The sequence below is a fragment of the Eublepharis macularius genome, chromosome 1 (genome assembly GCF_028583425.1).
Source record: "Eublepharis macularius isolate TG4126 chromosome 1, MPM_Emac_v1.0, whole genome shotgun sequence".
Lineage (NCBI taxonomy): Eukaryota > Metazoa > Chordata > Lepidosauria > Squamata > Eublepharidae > Eublepharis > Eublepharis macularius.
The window spans coordinates 60,572,924-60,596,076 of NC_072790.1; the positions used below are offsets into that span (position 1 = coordinate 60,572,924).

At 41.2% G+C, this 23,153-nt stretch overlaps 1 protein-coding gene across 1 annotated transcript in view; it reads right to left on the bottom strand.

Moving 5' to 3' along the window:
- CSMD1 (CUB and Sushi multiple domains 1) overlaps positions 1-23,153 on the bottom strand; it is a 1,321,894-nt gene that overhangs the window by 553,796 nt on the left and 744,945 nt on the right. The window contains exon 6 of the mRNA XM_054971211.1: positions 14,022-14,134. Coding sequence (XP_054827186.1) covers positions 14,022-14,134 — 113 coding nt within the window. The remainder of the gene's footprint in view (positions 1-14,021; positions 14,135-23,153) is intronic.

The window sequence follows — 23,153 nt, forward strand, 5'->3', positions numbered from 1 at the left end:
GGAGATCTCCAGCTACCGCCTGGAAGCTGGCAAACCTAAAATTATTCAATATCAGTTAAATAAACTTTCAGTTTTAAGACTAAGCTAAAATGATGTACTAATTTTGGTACACCTAATATTTACAGGAAAAAGCAGTAATAGACTAATTTTAAATTTCAATTTATACAATTTATGCACTATATATATTAGGTGTGCGTGTATGTGTGTGTGTGTTTGTGTGTACGTACTAGCTCAATGCCCATGCTTTGTGATGGTATTTAACTACTTTAAATCCAGTTATAATATTTATGGGTATGTAACGTTTTTTGGTTGGGGGGGGCAGGTTGAGTTGGTTTTGTACTAAAGGACCTCTTTGTAGACCTCATTGGTGATTTTCCCCTCAGGATCACCAGGCTGCTGGGTGAGCTAACTCTGGAGCAGGCCACATAGAACTGCCCATGTGAGAAGCAGTCCTCCCTCAAGTTAATCCCTGCCACCTTCAGTATCTGCCCCTAGGACCTGTTGATCATCATAGCAAAGCAGACCTTGAGGGGGAACTGCAGTCTCTTGAACTCAAAGAGGTCATCTGATGGTATGAATGGTATGAATACCGACCCCCCCCCCCCGAGCACTGCTGATGAACAATGTGGCCTCAATGATGTTCCTGTAGAGGGTTTTCACTCATAGTCTGGTGCCATTGCAGAGTTTGGGTGAGCTGTGGTTCTGGACCAGCATCGCTGGAGCCCCCACTTTGAGGAGAAGTTTGTGGGCTGGGAAGCCAGGAGGGTTGAGCATGTTGAGGAACTCCACAGGGTAGTGGACCACATCATCCATTTGCACCACTGAGTCCACAGATCTGTACTCCATTTCTGCCCCTTTGAGGGAGTTAAGTTGTGTTTCATTAATGATGGCAGCCTTGTCGTTCTTGGGGGTCAGAATGGCATGCTTGCACAGCCCATCCATGGACTACTCCCTGATAGTGGCGATATCAGGGTATATTGTGGCTGTTAGGTCTGCTAGGGTTGTCACTGCTGTGCCGAGGCCTGCAGGGATGGTCACCTTTCCCTTGGACTCAGGACTTTCTGGTACTTGGCCACCGCTGCTAAGTGCACTGTAGGAGTACAATGTGTATATTTCTTTGCCACATCTCTAAGTTGCTTCCTCTTTTTAGAATTCGTGTATCTTGCACGACGTCTGCTATGAGGCTTCTTTTTGGCAATAAGAGATGATGGCTGCAAGACATCTGAGGTGGAGTTGGACGCAGGGAGGGGTGGTGTGATGGGCCCTTTGGCAGGTTCATGTGAGAATTTCGCATTGAAATGACCCCTAGAAAGGTCGTGCACCATCTCCCCAAGAACATTTAAAAACTCAGCTGCCATACTGACTTTTATATAAAATCCCTTTTCAAGAGTCTTGTACTGTCTTTCTTCAACTGTCTGCAGTTTCCTTGACGTAATTTTTACCTCAGAACACAGTTCCACAGTTGACCCATCAGCCTGCCAGCTACACAGGAAAGCCAAGCCCCACAGGGAGATTGGCAACCCTAGAGGGGAGGTTTATTTTTTACCTCAGGACACATTCAATGACTGGGGCGTCATTGAATGTGTCCTGAGTAGACATGGGCACGAACCAAAAAAATTTAATGAACCAGCAGTTCGTGGTTCAGTGCTGACGATGAACCTGAACCAGCAAACCGCAATGAACTTTTCCCACTGACGAACCGTTTTGAGGTTTGTGGGGCTCAGAATGGCCCTCGTTGGACTTAGAGAGCCCATATTCCCAGAATGTGTTTAGCAGGCTCTCCTCCAGCCAGCACACAAGTTTGGTCAAGATTGCAATAGGGATCTTGGAGTTATACCCTCTCCAATCTGAGGCCCCCAGGAAACTCCCATTCGATACAATTAGAGCCACCAGTTGACGTTGGCCCAGTGTACAAGGGGTTGGCCGTCAGAACTGCCTATCAGGGTTTGCAGGGATGAGATTGGAGTGCTCATGGCTACAGAACACCCCCCCTTCCCCCTCCCTCCCCCCAGGTGTCTTCTCTCATGTAACCAATTGTAACCAATTTGCAGCTCCATGGTTGGAAGGAAGACCTGCTGATCAAGGTAAGCTGGGCTTCCATTCGGGTTTGCCGGGCAACAGGAGTGCAGACAGACTTCAGGCATTCCCCCAGCTCAGTTTCCAAGGGAATTGATTGATGGTGCTTGACTGTCTGGCTTCACGAACCGTGGGCGAACACAACGAACTGGGCTTCCAATGAACGCTGGTTCATTGGCCATGGAAGCTCATGAACCGCCGGTTTGCGAACAGACAATCAGGCGGTTCATGGGTTTTTTTGGTTCATAATGCGGTTCGTGCCCATGTCTAGTCCTGAGTACTGCGTGTGTCCTGCCTGCTCTTTAGAATGTTGGGTTGATGGCCAATCAAGGCTGCATATGCAAATGACCTCAGGGCAGAGTGGCTGAATTGGCAGTTGGTGGGGGGAGGGGGATGAGCAGCCTCCCAGCCACACAGGGAAGCTGTATCCCTATGGGAAAACACATTTTACCCCCTTTTACCCCCTTAGGGGGCGAATTTTTTAAAATCCCTTCTTAGTGAGCCCCTACACCACAAAAGGAACATCCTGCCCAAATTTCACGCTTCTAGGTCCAGGAGTTTGGGCTGGGAGTTGATGAGTCAGTCAGGACGCTTGTCTTTATATATATATATATATTAGTTATTAGGTAAATATATAATTTACCTAACAACTATATACATCCAAATTGCAAGATCACAAAGGAGAAGATTTATGCCTAAATTCAAAGTTCGAACAGCTTCCAAGGGCATACCAAGGATCTATATTTGCACCACCCCACATTTCAAAAAAAGTAGCATACACGCATTAGAAGAATAAATGTAAATGCACAGAGACACAACTGGTTTATTGGTTTATCAGATTTTTAAAACAGAAATGTGTTTTTATCCTAGAGTTTATTTTAGTTGTCTTCCACACACAGTTTTCATTGCTGAAGATTTATTCCTATAACTTCAATTATATTCATTGTTTGACTTCAGGATTATCTATTTGTTAAAGCCTGAATTATTCAAAGTAGTCAAGCAGAGGAGTCAGATAATGTCTGGTGCATAACAATCAAAACACTGTATGTCTCTGTGACCTCCTCTATCCTAGGAGGCTACAATGCATCAAAATTAAAAATTAAACATCTCATGGTAGGGATCACTACTAGTATGCAGTACAAGGCAGCCTGCACTAATTGATATAATTCTTTGGGCTGAACTTTCAGCTTATCTGGAAGGAATGAAAAAAGTTGAGTTACTTACTACTATTGCAAAGCAAAAGAAATTAAAGTAAGTTCTATAACTTTCATATATTGTAGGAAAGAATCAGCATTATGACTCAGTTGTTTATGATACATGAACATTTGGAGTCAACAGCATTTTTTTCGAAGTTGTTTCCAATTAATGTGCAGAATCAGGTTTAGAATCAAATACATGAACTTCCATAAGATTTATGCCCAATATGCTAAAACATGCACCTAGAGATGCTAGTAAGTAAGATTTTTGGCTATGTTATACCCCAAACCCTGTTATAGGGTTGCCATTCTCCAGGTAGGCTTGCCGCCACCACCTCGCCCCCCGGGGGTTACCCACCACCCCCACTCACCCAGCTAGTGGGACAGAAAGGCACAGGGGAGAGAGGCTCATGCACATGCTCTTGTACTTCCCTGTCCCTCTGGAAAATGACATCATTGGGTTGCAGTGAAGCTGATTTAAAGTCGCCTCAAATTGGGCAATATTTAATTAATCTGGCTTCAATGCTCCCCATAGCTCCCCCTTTGTGCCAGAACATCATGTTCCAGAGCAACAGGGAAGCTGAGGGTTGCACTGAAGCCCAATTAATTAAAAATGCTCCCATCCATGTTCATGTATCATAAACAACTGAGTCATAATGATGATTTCCCCCCCTACAATAAATAAAATGATGTAATTTTCTGGTGTGATAGGGGAGTGTGCATAAGTACCCCACTGCCTCCCATGCCCACCTGGCAACCCTACATCCAGGTGGGGCAAGGAGTTCTCCCAGAATTACAACTGATTCCAAGGCTCCAAAGATTAGTTCCCCTGGAGGTAATGGAAACTTTGTAGGGTAGACTCTATGGAATCACATCCATGTGGAGCTCCCTCCTTCCCAAATTCTGCCCTCCCCAGGCTCTGCCCTCAGATCTTCAGGAATCTCCTAAGCCAGAGTTGGTACTTAGTCCTGCATCCTCTTATCCGTGCCCTCATTAGATCCTCTTGTTGAAAGAATATCTGAGTGTGCGTATGTGTATAACCAGACTATAAATCATCTAATTGCAGTGACCAAATAAATGTTGCCTGTGATGAGTATTATATGTGGTGCCTGAAGGAGAGCTAAATAATATTGAAATGACCGTGCATGAAGTGTGTTTTGTTTTTGGTTTTATTTTTAATTTTGACTAGCCAGTTTTAAACTAAAGGTGAAACTTGAGTCTCAAGAGCAACCAACAATAGATATCATTTCACTTTCAGTTAGTTTGAGGACCACTGGAAGCAATATTGAGTAAAAGCTAAATTCTCAAGATTAAATCTTGCAGTGGTAAAGTCACAATAGTGCTTTAATCTATTTTAATCAATCTTTCAAACGTCTGAAACTGAATTAATCCTGTACAGCCCTTTTGGATCAGATTGCCTGTTTAAGACCATTAGCTTTATAATTTGTTATGATATGCTTGTTCTCCTATAAAAGTAATTATATTTAGTTTAGCAAATAAATTCTATAAAGAAATGCTAACCAGACAAAAGCAGGACAAAAAAACTTTCCAACCTTTTACAAGCCAGCCACGATCAGTCATAACAACAATCCCACCAGTAATATTGTTAACCTTTCCCAGCTAACTCTCAGCTTAGCAGACGAATCTGTCCTTTCAAAAGGATTATCCTTCTGTCCCACTAAACCTACACAGATAATATAGCTCTGTGGAGACCTGGAGGCCTTCTTCTATTGTCTGCGCTTGAAAGAATACTTTCACCACAGCACAGAACAGAACATGTTTGGACAGACAGCCTCCTCAAAGCCTCAACAATCCGTTGCCGAACAGCTACCTCCTCACCCCTCCACCAATGAATAGTATAAGGGTGACCAATTAACTTCACGCAACATTACAGAAAGAAGGACTCCATGTGAACCCCCCTGAAGGCTGCAACTCCACACTAGACTCATACATAGAATGTTTCTGTCACCAAGCCCAAGCTGAAATAATCACCAAAAAAGACCACTCAAGACCCAATCTCAGCCACAAAGAGAAGAATGCCATAAGCAGCCTGAGAAACGATCCTGACATTATATTAAAGCAAGCTGGCAAGGGAGGAGTCATTGTCATAATGGACAACACATATTACATATGAGAAGCTGAACGACAACTCTCCAACACCAATTTCTACAAGCTGCTGTCCTCAGACCCCACACGTTACTGCCAGCAGGAACTCAACAAAATCATGAAGAAAATCCCAGCGTACATATATGGGTATGCCCCAAGAACCTCGACCGAGCACCTTCTACCTCCTGCCAAAGATAGCCAAACCTGGACGTCTCATTGTCTCAAGCATAGGCACCATCATGGAAGGAGTATCAGGATTTATGGGCTCCATTCTGAGACCATATGTCATTAACACCCCCAGCTATGTCCGTGATACCACAGACTTCCTGAGGAAACTGCAGTCCATCAACCAGAGAGCCAGTTCGGTGTAGTGGTTAAGAGCACAAGACTCTAACTTGGGTTTGATTCCCTACTCCTCCACTTGAAGCCAGCTGGGTGACCATTGGTCAGTCACAGATTCTAGGAGCTCTCTCAGCTCCGCCCACCTCACAAGGTGTTTGTTGTGGGGATAATAACAACATACTTTGTAAACCGCTCTGAGAGGGTGTTATGTTGACCTGAAGGGCAGTATATAAATCGAATGTTGTTGTCGTCGTTTTTATCTCCCAGAAAACAGCATTCTAGCCACCATAGATGTTGAGTCCTTGTACACCAACATGCTCCATCAAGATGGACTACAAGCCATTAGAAACATCATCCCAGACAAGACCACAGCAGATCTTGCCAATGAACTTTGCACGTTTGTTCTCACTCATAACTACTTCAGGTTTGGTGAGAACCTATACCTTAAGATCAATGGCACAGCCATGGGCACCCGCATGGCTCCTCAGTATGCACACATTTTCATGACGGACCTAGAACAGTGTTTTCTGAATGCCGAGATTTATTGATGACATCTTTATTGTCTGAACTCATGGCAAAGAAGCCCTCGAGAGACTTCACCAGGCTTTCCACACCTTCCACCCCACCATCAATCTAACTATGAATCACTCTATACAAGAAATAAACTTCCTGGACACCACAATATGGATACACGAGGGACACATAAGTACAATATTATACCAACATTTGAGCAAGTATATCTATATGCCTCGAGCCACCATCCCAGCCACCTCAAACAATCCATTGTGTATAGCCGAGCCCTACGCTATAGTTGCATCTGCTCCAACCCATCAGACAGAGATAGTCACTTGAGGGAACTGCAACAGACATTTTTGCAATTACAGTATCCCCCTGACATAGTGAGAAAGATGATTGGGAAAGTAAGAATGTCACCCAAGGACAACTTGCTACAAGACAAGCCCAAAGAAAATAAGAGCAGAACACCATTGGTGGTCACCTATAGCCCACAATTCAAGCCAGTCCAATGCATTATTTACCTACAACCTATGCTGGATTGTGACACTTTCCTCACACAGGCAGTGGAGGAGGGGAGATCTTTTCTTGCTTACAGACAGTCTACTAACTTGAAACAACTACTCACCCACAATGATAAACTACTTAACACTAACATGGACTCTGGTGCCACGGCCAGCAACAAACCAACATGCCAACTTTGCTCTCATATTAATCCGAGCAACATCATTAGTGGACCCAACAACATCAGCCATACCATCTCAGGTTCATACTCCTGCTCATCCTCCAATGTGATTTACGTCATCATGTGTCAGCAATGCCCCTCCACTCTCTACACTGGACAAACTGGCCAGTCCTTTGACAAAGAATTAATCGACATAAGTCTGACATAAGGAACCAAAACATTCAAAAATCAGTGGGGGGTCATTTTAACCTTCCAGGACATTCAGTTACTGACCTAAAAGTAGCAGTCCTCCTGCAGAGGAATTTCAAATGGATATTAGAAAGAGAGACTGCTGAATTGCAACTGATAACGAAGCTCAAGATGATGCATCCACCTAGATTGAATTCAGATAAAGGCTTCCTGTCTCATTACTAGAGATGGGAATGAACAGAAAATAAACCGAACATGATATTTGTTGTTCGTTGCCATCCATGAACAGGGACTCACAAACAACCACAAACATGGCCTTGTTCACGAACATGTTCGTGGTTGGCTGTTCATGGGGGCCAGCAGGCTCTCCTTCAACCATCATCCAAGTCAAGATCCCTACTGCACCACTCCCAGAAACCTGACCTGAGCAGGCACCAGGAAAGGTACCAATAATAAATAATAGCTTGGCCCCAGAGCCTAGCAGCAGCCCTGGAACTTGAAGGGGCAGATCCCTACCGCACCACTCCCAGAAACCTTTCCTGAGCAGGCACCAGGAAAGGTACCAATAATAAATAATAGCTTGGCCCAGAGCCTGTCAGCAGCCCTAGAACTTGAAGGGGTAGATCCCTATCCCACCACACACAAAGAAAATTCAAGCTTCAATGCACTCTCTCTATCAAAATGCCAACAGCAACTGTCCACTGTCTGCAAAGTCAGAGCTGGGAGCCCCCATCCCCCCTGCTCTTTGCTCCCCTATTGTAACAAATTTGGAGCGCAACACTTGAAAGGAAGACCTATCAAGCTAAATTGGGCTTAGATTGGGGTTTCCAGGGCAATAGCAGGAGTTCCGACAGAGTTCAGACAATACCTGCCTAAATTTCGAAGGGAATTGATTGCAGGTGCCAGACTGTCTGGCTTGACGAACAGCAAGACGAACAGCAACGAACGAGGCTTGCAATAACCACCTGTTCATTTAGAATGGGGCCTCACGAACAGCTTGTTCGCGAACAGCAGATTGGGCTGTTTGTGGCTTTTTTTTTTGTATTGCTGTTTGTGCCCATCTCTACTCATTACCAATCGTAATTTCTCCACACTCACTACCCCTCTGCATACCCCATCCAATTCAATCACGCCTGCCTTTGTCCTTCACCAGCTATTATAATTCGGCTTCTGTAATCACTCCACTCTCCAAGATATAAGGACAGATGGACTCACATTCTAGCTGTATCTGAAGAAGTAGTCTGTTGCTCACAAAAGTTCATACCCTACCACTAATTTTGTGAGTCTTATAGCTACTGGACTCTTGCTCGTTTCCATTGATACAGACAGACTAACATGGCTAAGCATCTTGATCTATCAGATAAAAGAAGACTGCATAGCAAGAAATATTTAAAATACAGGTAATTTATTTTATTTAAATGCCATGGCTATAATCCTGCATGTATGCTGGGTTAATCCCGCTGACTTTACTGGATTGGATTTTAAAGAACCCCACTACACTGGATTGTGAGGGATACTCCTTACATTCTTCTCCTCCAAACTAGTAGCTTAAGTGGAACAGAATAATTATTTTTAACCTGTGAATTTTAAACCTGTGTGCCGTTTTTATCTCACTAATGGACTCTTATGCTGCTTTTGTTTCCTTGCACCTTATAGCCTTCATTCCAAGGACAGCAATTGGGATATAAATATCTTAAATAAATAAATGTTCACATTTTGTAACAATAACTGCAGATGTGCAATGTGCAACAACTTTCACAAGCAACTTTTTCACCTCTGTGTGATTGATGTGCTCATGATTCTCTTTTGCATGGTGTTTCACCAACGCACAGTGGCATATGTGTGTATTAGTGTATAACAAAGTGACTTAATGCCCTGGAAATCTGCTTGTCACCCTTTGCTGGGCCTCAGACTAGGTTCCCTACCCCTTTCTGGGGTGAGAGTTCTTATGGGTTCCTCCTTGCTGTGCAATGTAGCATTTTGTCATCCATGTCTAATTCTCCTTTCAGTGTTACTTTGGGCGGGGGGGGGGGGGGCGGCAAGGAAGAAGAATCCTTACATTGCTTGTCCATGTGCTTAGGGTTGCCAGGTGACCAGTTTTCCTTCGGACAATCTGGGGTTTTTTTTGCTCGACTGTCTGAGGAAACAAAGTTGAACTACCGGAAACCTGTGTGGCACACGTGGCCCTGCTCTGCCAACCATCCAGCCTACTGCACACCCAGGGAGCAACCAGCCTACTTGCCTGCCTGTTCTGCTTCATGGCATGCACACCCATGCTTGCACGATCGCTCAGCCTGCCACATGCGCAGGGAGCAGCCACCCAACTCACTTGCCTGGTCTGCTGCACAGTATATGCACCCCTGCTCTCCGGGCTGCCCAGTCTGCTATGCACCCTGGGAACAGCCAGCCCACTCACATTCCTTGTTTGTTGCGTGCAGATAGAATTAGTGCAGGATAACAGAGCTACCAGATGTAAAGAAGAGTACATCTTGTGTCATCAATGAGTAATAAAAATGGGAATGCATGCTTCTTTGTTAGTGATGTGATGAAATTTGAATTCAACAAGCACGTAAGACACAACCCCTCAGCTTGTTATACTCAGTTTTTATCATATCTTACTTTTATTATTATTACTTAGCATTCATATTTATTATTCCATTCACAATTCAAAATGAGATATATTTTGGGTTTGTGTGCTTATAACTTATGCACCTATAAAATCAGTTTTAATCAGAATGGTTCTCAGCTGATGGCCACCATTCACACATACTCAAATAAAAAATCCCCATTCTTACTAAGAAGGCAAACTTCACCATTTTCATGGGCAACTACCATATGGTTTCTGACCCCACTAACAGTGCAAGCAGAACATGTCCCCCCTGCCCCCCCCCACACACACACTTAGGCTTTGCACGCTAAAGAGAGATCTATGAAAGCTAAGAGTATGGCTGTAATTTTGAGGATTTTTTTCCACCATAGGTGCTCAGTATGTTCCTGCAGCTTTGCATGCATTTGGGGCAAAAATAACTGCACTAGATTTGTAAAATATTCTGGTGTGGATTGGTAGTCTGGGTAAGCACCCAGATATAATCCAGACAAATTTCTTTAGATCTAATTTAGCATGACCTAGACGTATCTCATCTTCCTTGTTAATAGAAACTGGGCAGAAGACAATCTCTTTTATAGCCTGGTTAATGGTTTATTAAATATCAGCTTGTAATTCATCTAGAGAGTAAGAAATCACTAGTTTCACTGTTGGTAATAGATTCTTTTAAACTTGGAAGGGTTCATTTGCTCATGGATAAACTGAACACAGGGGCAAACTCGAAGTAATGCCATGTGTTCTTTAATGTGTCAGGTGACACGATTTTGCCTGGGAATTGTAGTTTTAAGACAGTCACTCAGGATCGCTGGGGAGAGGAAGGGTTCTCTCATTGCCCTCCACTGCCTCTGCTGGCTACTCCCAGAACTACCAGAGAGAAAACTCTCGGGAGAAATCAACCACAACCTTGTAACTTATCACAATTATTTCAAGTGAATGCACAGCCGCCGACAGTCCGGGTGATGGAGGGAAGGAACGCTTTATAAGAATCATAGCGGAAAATGACGCCCCTGAGGAAGTGGAGGCACAAAATCTGAGTTTTTGAGCCGGCCCCAGATAGGGCGTGGAACTGTATTCCATCCGTTCTGTTTTCTGCCGTTTAAAGGATAAGAAAAAGAGAAAAGAAGACACATCACTGAAAAAGATCTTTCTCTGGCCTTTATTGCCGTTCCTGGTTGGGTTACTTTCATACATGCATATGAGTGTTTACCAGAAGGCAAAAGAAGTTATATACTGAAGGAGATCCTCTTTGGACTTTATTGCCCATCTTGTTTGGGTTATTCTTGTATATGCATATGAATGATTGTATATGGGTATATATTTATTGGATATGAATTTGATGTATGATTATAGCACATTGCACTTTTGAAATTATTGTGATAAGTTACAAGGTTGTGGTTGATTTCTCCCGAGAGTTTTCTCTCTGGTAGTTCTGGTGGTATATTACGGGAGAAGCCACTGTTTTTTACACATTCTGCTGGCTACTCAGCATTACTCCCCAGCCCCAAACTGGCTGCTATTAGTGCTAAGACATTGATGAAAATTTGCCATTGTTTTCTTTATCAATCCCAATGGGGAGAAGAAGGACCAGCTCTCTCCCCCGCCCACATACACTCTGAGTGGAATCTGCCAGGTCTTAAAATAAAAGTTTTCGAAGACCGGAAAGATTTAAAGCTTCTCTAGCACCGCTTCTGCAATCAAATTAGCAACCCCACATGGTTACATTCCAGGTTTTTTTAAAAAACAGAAAACAAAGAAGATCTCTCAGATCTCCTGCATTATTGTCCTGTTTGAGCCCCAAGCAATTCAGCATTGTCCCAAGCGGAGGGAGGCAGAGGGGGGAAGGAGCTGGTTGTTCTTGAGATTGTTCAAGCAAACAATTGCAAAGTTTCTCTCCCCCAGCGATCCCATGCATCTCTGTCTTTGCAAACTTTTATTTTTCCAATAAAAATTGAATCTGAGAGATCTTCAGTTTAAAAAAAAAACTTTAATTACTCTGTTAGCATACCTGGATTTTAAAATAACATTTAGATGTGTGTAAATATGTTCAATGAATATTGAACAGCAATACATTTTTAGTTACATTGCTGTCTTTTTTCTGGTCGATCAGCCTATTGGCTTTAAGATCCCGATGCGATGCGATGAGAACATGTTTTGGGGGGTGGGGTGGGTGGGTGACATTTTGGGGCCGAAATCAACCCAAACCCTTTCTCACAATGTGCTTCTCATTACACTCTCCTTTTCAGTGGCAATCATCATGAACATCAACTAGACTGAGCATTCAAAATACAAATCTTACTGCCAGAAGTAGTAGTAGCAGCAGTAGAACTGACTTAAATAGGAAGTCTACTCTTTTTTTGGAGCTAACCTAATCCTACAGCAATTTATGGGATGAATATTGCTTGCAATGAAATTTACTTACCAGTTACTATGTTCTCCCCTGCAGCTATTGTTTGAACTTGAAGAAAACTGTAACTTAAAAGTAGGAACATTTCCAAGTTTTGAAATAATTCCAGATTACTAATTCCATGTGCACACACAATTGACAAGCCTTTGTCTTCTTTCAACTTTAATCATAAAAGCTGATTTTGAGCGATGATTTATCAGGTAGAAGAAATCAATAAATATTTCATTTCAGAAAAAAATTGCTTGTTGATAAATATCCTTGAGAACATACAGAGAACTGACAGCACTGAGGCTCTTGCTATCTATTCAAACAAGTTATCTAATAAAAAACAATCTAGCTATATGAATTTGTGTAAAAAGGGTTAGGTTTTGAGTGAAAATGTTAGCTATAGGAGAAGAATGCATAAGATTTGAAACAGTGGTTCCGTGAGATCAGCCTTCTGTGCACCACTGTGATTGAAGTTTATCTAGAAAAGTCTGAGATGTACAGAAGGCTGTGAAAACATAGCCCAAATTTCTTGAAAAAGCTCCAACTGACCATAGTTATTTCTTGGTTAGACAGAGGCCACTCAAGAAAATAAGGATAACCAAAATTGGAAAAGAGTTTCTGTTACACTTTCAAGGGTCTGTGTTCAGCTGCAATCTGAATCTCTCGGATTACATACACTTAGATGAATTGTGTCACAAAATATGTTGTTCTAAGTCAGTCTTAAATATTTCATCTGATTTTTTTATATTTAAAAACTCTATCCTTTATTCAGGAGAGCCAGTTTGATGTAGTGGTTAAGAGCACAGGACTCTAATCTAGAGACCCAGGTTTGATTCCCCACTCCTCCACTTGAAGCCAGCTGGGTGACCTTGGGTCACTCACAGCTTCTAGGAGCTCTCTCTGCCCCACCCACCTCACAGGGTGTTTGTTGTTGTGGGGATAATAATAACATACTTTGTAAACCGCTCTGAGTGGGTGTTAAGTCATCCTGAAGGGCAGTATATAAATCAAATATTATTATATTATGATGATGATTCAAGCTGGACAAGATTATCACCAGTTGATATTAATACTGAATAAAGCATGTGTGCGTGCATGCTCATACACGTGCACAGACACATTATATCCAGATTGATATATAAAATTATGCTTGAAACAGTGCAATAATAAAATAATAATAAAAATCATGATCTCCCAAAAATCTGAGCTACAAATGACAATATGGTGCAATACTCTATTATTCAATTTAATCCTCAGTTCCCCTCTTTATTACAGGCTCTGTTCCACATGTAAGTCCCATGATATAGTCACTTTGGTAGTAAGATCCCTCTTCTATTTTTCACCAACAGAAAACCTATCTGGATACACCCATTGTTTCCCTTTAAGTCTAAGACCAGGCATAACTAGGGGGACCAGGATTTCCAGTTTTACCATAGAGTTTTTAGATGTTGCTAGAGAGACAATACATTATGTACTTTCTAGTTATGCACCCAGAAGCAATATTGCAGGCACTGTGCACTGCCCTGCTCTGCCCCATAAAGCTCCTGGGAGTTGCCAATCCTTGGCTAGTCCTTGGCAACCCTAATCACAAATGAAATGCTTCCAAGCTCCGTTTTATACTAAAAGTAAAATAAAATAAGGGAGTATGCAGTGTGCTTCTCTTCGAGAGATATAAATATATACACCATGCTAATTTTAATGAAGATAAAATAGCAGCAATCATGAAGTTATTAAGCAGATTTTATCTGAGTCCATTATTTTTGTATGGTGGAAGCTGCTCTTCCAAGCTGGCAAGGATATGGCTCTAATTTGTGTATTTTCCATCAAGAAGTGTCTAAATAAAACCTTTTCACTGACATCTCTCACAGTAGTTTGAAAATACAGATATCTCCTGACAGATTCCTGTGTAATTCTTACCTTGGAACTGGGCATTAAATCCTTTCCGTCTATGATTACTGTCAGATGTAAAATGGAGTCGTAACCAGTTTTTGCTGCTGATAACAGGAGAGGGCAGATTCATGCCAGTCAACCTGGGTAAAAAAGATCGCATTTCAAAATACTGATGTAAAAATTCATTAAGCTGATTATTGTAGCAAAATATTTATATTAGAAGTCAACAGATACTCAGTATTACGAAACACAGAAAATTAAATACAGTATCCCAAAAGTCTGTACCATAGTAGATTATTCTGACGTCTCTTATATCTTTGTACAACAACCACATCATAATTATGCTGGAAATGAAGTGTATTGGAGCCATGGATGAAATATTACCAAATAAAGAAAGTTTGTTTTTCCTGTGCCTTTAAAAGAACAGATTTTTTTTTAATCCATTCACTTTATTGATTCATTGAAAATGTTTTAGCCCTAAAACACAGACCAAGAGAACTGTAAGTCATAAATAAATAAATAAATAAATAAATAAATAAATAAATAAATAAATAAATAAATAAGCAACTACCAAAGCTTAATTTAATCAATCACATTCATTAGAAGAATGTTTTGGTATAAATATCAAACCTGAAAACCAAGGAATCTAGAATATCCACCTGACCGTACAGCTAAGGTCCGATTTAAATGAAAGAGTTTGCCCGTGTAGATTTGTACAGAATTAGCATCTCCTTTAAATTTTCCTGTATTCAATGCAAAATGGTAATAGGTGCCTAGAACATCAGCCCAGTTCCCACAAGAGCTACAGATCTCTGACAGACAAGCTAAGTGCATGTTGCAGCTTTCACAGGTACAGTCCAGTTTAAAGGAGATGCTAGCCCTGTTCACCTGTAACAGTTAACACATGCATATCCTGTATGCATGTGTTTGCATTTGTTTGTAAGAAAGAGCCAACACATGTTCACTTTGCAATTGAAACTGGAGACCAGTAGGTGGATAAATGTGGGGTCTGTATTAGAGATGGACACAAACCTGAATACGAACCCCCGATTAAAGGGCCCTGCCATTTGCAAGCGGCAGGTCCCCTTAAACTATCAGTGGCAGGCGGTGGGGGGATTCCCCCCGCCTGCCAGCTGATTGTTTAAAGGGCCCTGCTGCTTGCAAGTGGCAGGAAAGGGCCCTTTAAATGATTAAATGCCCTTTTCCCTGCTGCTAAGCAGCCGTAAGGGGGCATTTAAACCCCACGAACCACGAACTGGTTCAGGAACTTGGCCCAGTTCGTGGGAGTTCGTGGTTCGCGGAAACCCATGAACCACAAACTGCATGGTTTGATTTTTTTGTGGCCCATGCCTATGTCTAGTCTGTATCACAGGCTTAGCTGTATATGGGTTGAATGTGAAATAAGAATTACTCAACACACATATAAAAATATTCAAGAGTATGCTGTATGTGAATTGTACATGTGTTCACTGTTACAGGGTAACTGGGCTCTGTGTCCATGCAAAGTTGCAGAGGGAAACTCTTTTGCCTCAGCTGCATCTCATTTAAATCACACCTGAGCATCCCATGACATGAAATGCAAATTATAGCTGCAAAGCCCGGCATTGCAAGTTGCAACTGTAAAGTATATACAGCACTACTCTAAATTTCAAAAGCTGGTTTTATTTATTTACTTCATTCCTACTCAGCCCTTTCAGTCTAGTGATGACCCAAAGCAGATTACATTGGTCTCCTCTCCTCCATTTTATTTTCATGACAGCCCTGAGAGATGTCAGGCTGAGAGTGTGTGACTATCCCAAGGTTACCCACTGAACATCCATGGCAGATGGAGAGTTGAAATGGTTCTCCCAAGTACCAGTCTAACATTCTCACCACGACAGATCCTCTTCACTGCTCCACCAATATCCTTTACCATATGATAAGAGTTTTCAAATTTATAAGGTGAAAAAAAGAATCTCAAACCAGCCGTGCAGCTGTATGTTGATATGTGTTGATGCATGCTCCTTTCCAGTCTCCCAAAAGAGAAAAAATGTGGATAGAATTTCATTTCCTTCATTTTCATAAGTTTAAAAAAAATTGCCAATATGAACCTGCCCCAAAATTGAAAAGTGCCATCTGTTTAACAGCAATGTATGACAAGGCCTTTTTGGTGAATGCAATAAGGTTTTGGCATGAGTTTCTCTAGGTGCTTTACCGAGCGGCCTTTAGACCGGGTACCCTCATTGCTTCCCCCACCCCATGATCCTTTGGCCAGTGGTGTGATGAATCCATCCATCTCTCTGTCTCTCAAATCCATCACTCTCAAATCAGAGCCTCTCAACTAAGGCATGTATACCTCCAGGCACTCCCAAGAGGAAGTAGCCTAATAGCCTGAGAGCTCCAGGGACACATCTTTCATGTGATTCTCCAAAACTCCTCAAACGACCCAAGTCTGCAGTATAATGTTTTTCTTGCCAAATCTTCTTCATAATGTGTGTGTGCGCGCGCATGTGTGCGTGCCATGAAGGGAGGTAGGACAGGGATAGGACATACCCCAATGCTCATTTTGAAATTAAGTTTGAAAAGAAATCAGAAATAAACAAATTAGTGGCATGGTTCACCACTAATGAGAACTTGCTGAGTGAAAGTCAATATTTATGAAGACTGAAACAAAGTTTACCTTTGTTCCCTTAGGCCTGATCTATATTTCTTAAGCTTGGAAGTTAACAATACCTTCTTTCACTGTACAGAAATCTAAAAGCAAATGAATCATGTACCCAAACTTTATTGAATCAAGGTTTAACCTTCAACATACAGTATTATATTCATATATTTAAAAAGTGAACTATTCATCATTTCTTTTTTTAAGTCCAACCTTGACTGCAACAAATGGGCTGCTTCAAATAATAGGCAATTAAAATATTCATTTTGAAAAGAATGAGATCACTTGTATATTAATACCTATCTACTGATGAATGACAGTAACAAACTGCTGTGTCTTTTATGGCTCTACATTTTTAAAAAAGAACATTGTATCCTAGCAACAGGAGTCATTGCTAGTGCCAGGATATAGTGGCTACTAAGCAAACATCCAGAATTCCAAACGATTCTATTTTCCAGTCATTTCTAGGAGGAAGATAGCTCTTCTGTGGCATTAACCTTTAAACTACCAAAAGTTTCACAAACGTGGTACACCAGGAGTCAATAGAATCCACAGTGCTCCAGAGAGCTGTATCCAGTAAATGAGTCAATATTAAAACATTATTCCTGAATCTAAGGGTCACTTCAAAGGCATTCTCTTGCTGAATTTGAAATGATCTCTCTAGTGATAGGATGGATTCAGTATTAGATATGCAAAAAATAGTATTTTTCAGCTTCATCCCAAAGCCTATGGGAAGAATGGTACACACCTGACTTTACCATATATAATTACAAATGTAATTCCCATGGTCTCCCTATGTTTTGAAGCACTCTGGGGCAATGTTGTCCATTGAATAATTAATTTTGGACATACAGCTAATATTGTCTTAATCCATGTTTAACAGAGCAATAACAAATTATCCAATTTGTTATTGGTCTGTTAAAATGGGTTTAGAAAACACTCGCTGAATGTTCAGAAATACTTCTCAAATGATACTTGCAATACATTCAGCTAAAGAGTCCTAAAAAGTCCATTGGTATAATTCACATCTGCCCCTTCTGCATCCCCCTTCTGCAGCAGCCCACTGAGATCCCCAAAAATGGAGACAGGAGCAGTGCGTGGAGTGAAGCAAGAATCTGCAGAATCAGAAAACAAACCCATTTTGATTGGTGGAAGAATGGCCATTGGATCCAGTCCCTTATCTTTAGGATGATAAGATTGCATCAGTTTATCCTTTCTAAAATCCACTAGAATTAGGGCATGAAAAGTTTTCAAATCTAGTCTATGAGCCAAATTCAGAAAATACAGGCACACTTAACTTTAATTAAAACTATTTCCAAATAACTGGAAAATTAACAGTTCTCTTTTTGCTTATGTATTCATTACAGAAAAATGTCACCAGGATATACCTGGAAGACTGCTGAGAAGCTTCTGAGTCTCACCATTATTTGGATAGGAGGCCTCCAAGAAAACCAATGAATATGACCTTTAGATTCAATAAAGATGGGTGGGATATAAACAGACTGAATCAATTAAATAGATTCACCTAGCTGCTCATCTGCCACTAGGAAATTATTTTCTCAGGGTCCATTGGAAGTTCTATGAAGTGCCTGTGATAGTGGCACATAAATATTATTTCTCTGCCACAATTGTATCAGCTGTTTCACAACCATCCACACTGTTTAAGGTTTCTCAGCATCTTCTGGCTCCTAAATCTGAACCAGATGAGGAACAGACAATTAGCTGTGATAACTTTGCAAAGTTTTTTTTTTTTTTTTGCTGATACAGTAGCACAAATATGGTTGGACCTGAACACCACTTATAATATAGGGAAAGTGGAAGAAATGCTTAATACATTGTTGGTCTGCTTATAGACCATTCTTTCCCAGTTAGAGTGATGGATATTGACAGAATCTAGGCATTTATGAAGGACACTATGTATGCACTGGATCCCTGCCCATCTTAGCTGCTAAAATCATGTAAGGACCACATAAATGAGTCCTTTATGTTTACCATAAATCAGTCACTAACTTAAGGCACTTTCCTTTGGCCACTCAAAGAGGCAGTTATCCACCTGCTACTTTAAAAAATCCCTAAAAATAAAATAAAAATATTGTGACCAATTACTACCAAGACTCTAATCTACCCTTTCTAGGAAAAGTGACTGACAGAACAGTAGCTGGCCACCTCCAGTCTTCTTGAATAATTCTGGTACTCTGGACCATTTTCCATCTGATTTCAGGCTGGGCTATGGTACAGAGATGTCTCTGGTGGCTTTAGCTGATGACCTTTTGTCTGACAGTGATTCCGTACACATTGGATAATGCACTTCCAATCCTCTTTATAGATCATTTGGAATGGATTTGTGTGCGGAACAAAAAATCCACCTCAAACGATTGATAAAGTGCATTGAAAGTACATTATCCAATGTGTGCGGAATCAGCCTGAATGTAGACAAAGGCCATGCTTCTTTATTGCTCCTCCTTGATCTATCTGCAGCCTTTGACACAGTAGATCATGCAATCCTATTGGGACATTTCGAGGCAGAAGGAGGTATCAGGGATGTACCTTGGATTGGTTTAAATCATTCCTCATGGAATGACTCCAAGGATTGCTGTGGAATACCAACAATCGGCAGCGTGGTAACTACATTGCAGGGTACAGTCTTGTCCCCCATGTTTTTCAACCTCTGTGTAAAGACTTCAGGAGAAATCATGCATAGATTTGGAGTTGGATGCCATCAATATAAAGATGACACAGAACTATATATCACATTATCCAAATTCCAGGGTGCTGCAGTAGTCCAGCCCTCCTGGCTATCAGACATGGCTGCTAGGGCTAGGGGCTGCCTTTGCTACCTCGGAAGGGGAAAGCAGCAGGGCCCATCCCTGGCCATCTGGGTACTCGGGGAAGGGGGAAGAGCTTGGTGCCTAAAAAGGCAGCTCCACAACTATCGCCTTGAGCTCAGCCCACCTGCCCACCCTGTGTGGAAATTAGTATTGTGGAAAATTCTAAAATTCAATTAGTTGCCCAACTGTCTTCAATTTTAATTGTGATATAAGCATTCCTACTCCGAAAAGCCAAAAACCATTATCTTGGTGTTTTAAAGAAATAATAATGCATCCACTAATATCTCCATTCAGTGTATTAAGTGCTTCAAGTAAACCCATTTGCAAATTCTCTCTGGCAACAGCAAACCTCAATGAAAAACATTAAGCTTATTCACATCAAGCCTTGCTTTTGACCACCAGTTAAAAGTGTGTCTTGCAACCATGGCTTACTTCCTTTCAATTAAAAACATGTCCTTGAGGAAGTAAATAAGATTAAAATTTCTCCCACTTTGTCTACTATGGTTCAGTGCATAAAACATTCACCTGCAAGCTAAAACACTGAACTGGCTTGACTCTGCACTGTGCAAGCTAATCACCTCACAATGTCCCTGGTTTCACTTCAGATTTTCTCCTTTGTGTATAAAATGTACGGATTTCATTTTTTCAAAAAACCCAAGGGACTCTTGCTTACAGTGTGCTTGGCACTGTGGTTAATATAATGAAATCATGACCTCCTTTGGGGCCTGTAGGCATACTGAACCAATTCACAGAGATATAAACCTAGTAAGTATTAAATTATGCAATGAATCATTTACATGAACCTGTCTGAATAGAAAAGATTAAGCAACAATTTCAAAAGAATGTCACTGGAGAGTCAATGTACAATCTTCCTTGTACCTCCATTTTGTATACAGGCTTATTTCCTGTAAGATATCCTCTTTCTTCCCACCCATTCCTAGACAGTTTTTATTTCATATTTTGTGTTCACATTATAGTAGACATTAGTGCTATTTGGGGTTCAATTACTGAAGGGCAACCATGGAATTACGTATACAAAAATTATTTTTGAGAGACCCACACTACAAAAGCAAGCAGCTGGGTTGAGCTACCTAGTCAGGTTTTGATTGCTTCCATTATTATAGTTACTATACTGCTGTGGCTTGGATCCTACCTAGATTTCCACAGGTGAAAGGAGAGGGGGTGATTTTCATTTATTCTTTCCTTGTACAGCAGCCCCCTAAACACCACAAACAGCTGTTCCCGAGGGAGAGGGAACTCTCAGTAATAGATTAAGGTAGAATTGGAGATCTTCCAAGGGAGGAGGGAGGGGGTTAATGAAAATTGCCCTCCCCTCATTGCATCTGTGGCAATCCAGGTGGAATTCAAGCCTACATAGCTTTAAAGCGTCATATAACATAGTAAGAGCATCTTGATTACTAACATAATTTTCTGGGCTTAGCTATCATATTTACCCAAAAGGACGATGACCCTGCATGTAAGTTTTAGGTGGATACTGGGTATCCAGGCTGGTCTGCAGTAGAACAGCAGGAGTTGAGTCCAGTGGCTCCTTAGAGACCAATGAGATTTTCAGAAGACGGAAGCTCTGACTCTCAAGAGCTTACACCCTGAAAATCTTGTTGGTCTCTAAGGTGCCACTGGATTTAAATCCTGCATGTAAACCCTCCTGAATATGTCATAAACAATTAATATGGAGGGCCAACAATAGGGCACAGAGGCTGAGTCCAAGGCCTTCCTCTCAAGTTGCCTCCTGCCACTGGAATTCAGAGGTTTACTGCCTCTAAATGTGGAGGTTCTCTTTAGTCACCATGACTAGTAGCCACTTATAGACCTATCCTCCATGAATCTATTGAATCCCCTTTTAAATCTATCTGTACTTGTGGCCATCATTCCATCCTCTGGCAATGAATTTCACATTTTAATCACTTGCGTAAAGAAGTATTTCCTGGCCGTTTCCATACTACCTTAAAAAAGCGGCAGGCTCCCGGAATATTGGCAGCTTCTTTGCATGATGTTTTCTTTAAAATGGATGTGGGGTGTTTTTTCAGCTCATATTGCACGAAGAAGCCGTCAGCGTTCCAGGAGCCTGCCGCTTTCTTAAGGCAGTATGGAAACGGCCCCTATTGTCTGTCTTTAATCTACTGCCCATTAACGTCATTGGATGCCCTCGAGTTCTAGTACTTTGGGAGAGGGAGAAAAGGGTTCTCTCTGTCCACTCGCTCTACACCGTGCATAATTCTCCATCATGTCACACATTAATTGTCTCTTTTCTAAACTGAAAAGTCCCAGAGTCTCTAACACCCCTAATCATCGTGGATGCCCTCTTCTATACTTTTTCCATCTCTGCAATGGCCTTTCTGAGATACGGTGACCAGATCTGCATAGTATTCCAAATTAGGCCACACCATAGATTTATACATTATAATATTGTTTTATTTTCAGTCCCTTTCCTAATAATCCCCAGCATAGTGTTTGCCCTTTTCACGGCTGTGGCACATTGGATCAACACCTTCATTAGCTATGATCCCAAGGTCTCTTTCCCTCTCAATCTCAACAAATTCATACCCCATTAGCATATACTTGAAATTGGGATATTTTTTTTGTTCCAATGTATATTTTATTTATTTATATAAAATATTTGTTAGCTGCCTTTCTACCTTACGACACTCAAGTTAGGCATTACCTTATACTTGCCTACACTGAACATTTGCTACATTAACAGTCTTGGTTTTCACCATGTTTTTACCACTTTGGCACCAAGAACATGGCTTTGAAGAAGCTCTCAAAATCATTTGATGCATCTATTCTGTCTTTTCTGCATTCTACTTGCAGGACTTTTATAAGAAAGGAAACTTTCAGCATCCATTGAAAAGGATGGAATGTCATGATAGCAGTGTTGTTGCATGTAGAATAAGGCTGAATGATAATTTGGGGGGGATTGTTTCACTAGGTCAGAGGGAAACTTTTAAATTTTATTTTGTTGACCTACAAGTGGTATTGCAGTATAAAAATCCAATACTCCTTTTTCCATTTCATTATGCAATATTGACTGTATTGGTCTGACACCAACAGGCAGCTGGATTCAAGCTGTGATGATAGCTTCTCAAACATTTTGCACACTTCATATTTAAAACAGACCTCAAGCTGAAACTGAAATCAGAGGTTTCCTCTAAAGTAACTGAACAGTGGAATCTTCTGCCTAGGGATGTGGTGGGTTCCCCTTCATTGGCAGTCCTCATGGAGTGCCTGGATGAATATCTGTAGTGGATGCTTTAGGCTGCTCCTGCACTGGCCAGAGGGTTGGACTATATGGTCTGTAAGGCCCCTTCCAACTCTATGATTCTATGAATCTAAGTAAATAATGACTACATTCCCATCAGCCAGAGAAGAACTTAAGTAATGAACTAAAGTTCAACCTGCAAATAGCTACATGTATATGAATTATTCACACAGGTAAACATTAAATAGAAACTTCATTGAGTAAAATTGTGTTCTTTATTAAATTTGTATTGTTGCCTCTTTCAGAGAAAGTGGAAAGATCTGTCTTTGAAGCCCTCATTAGATTGTCAAAGGAATAAAATAATAGTTGTCTTATTAAAATCTCTCAACCAAGCTAGAGTTGCCAGTCAAATGATTGGGTTTTTTCCAACTTAAAATGTCTTATAATTTGGCAATTTATTTAAGTAGAAG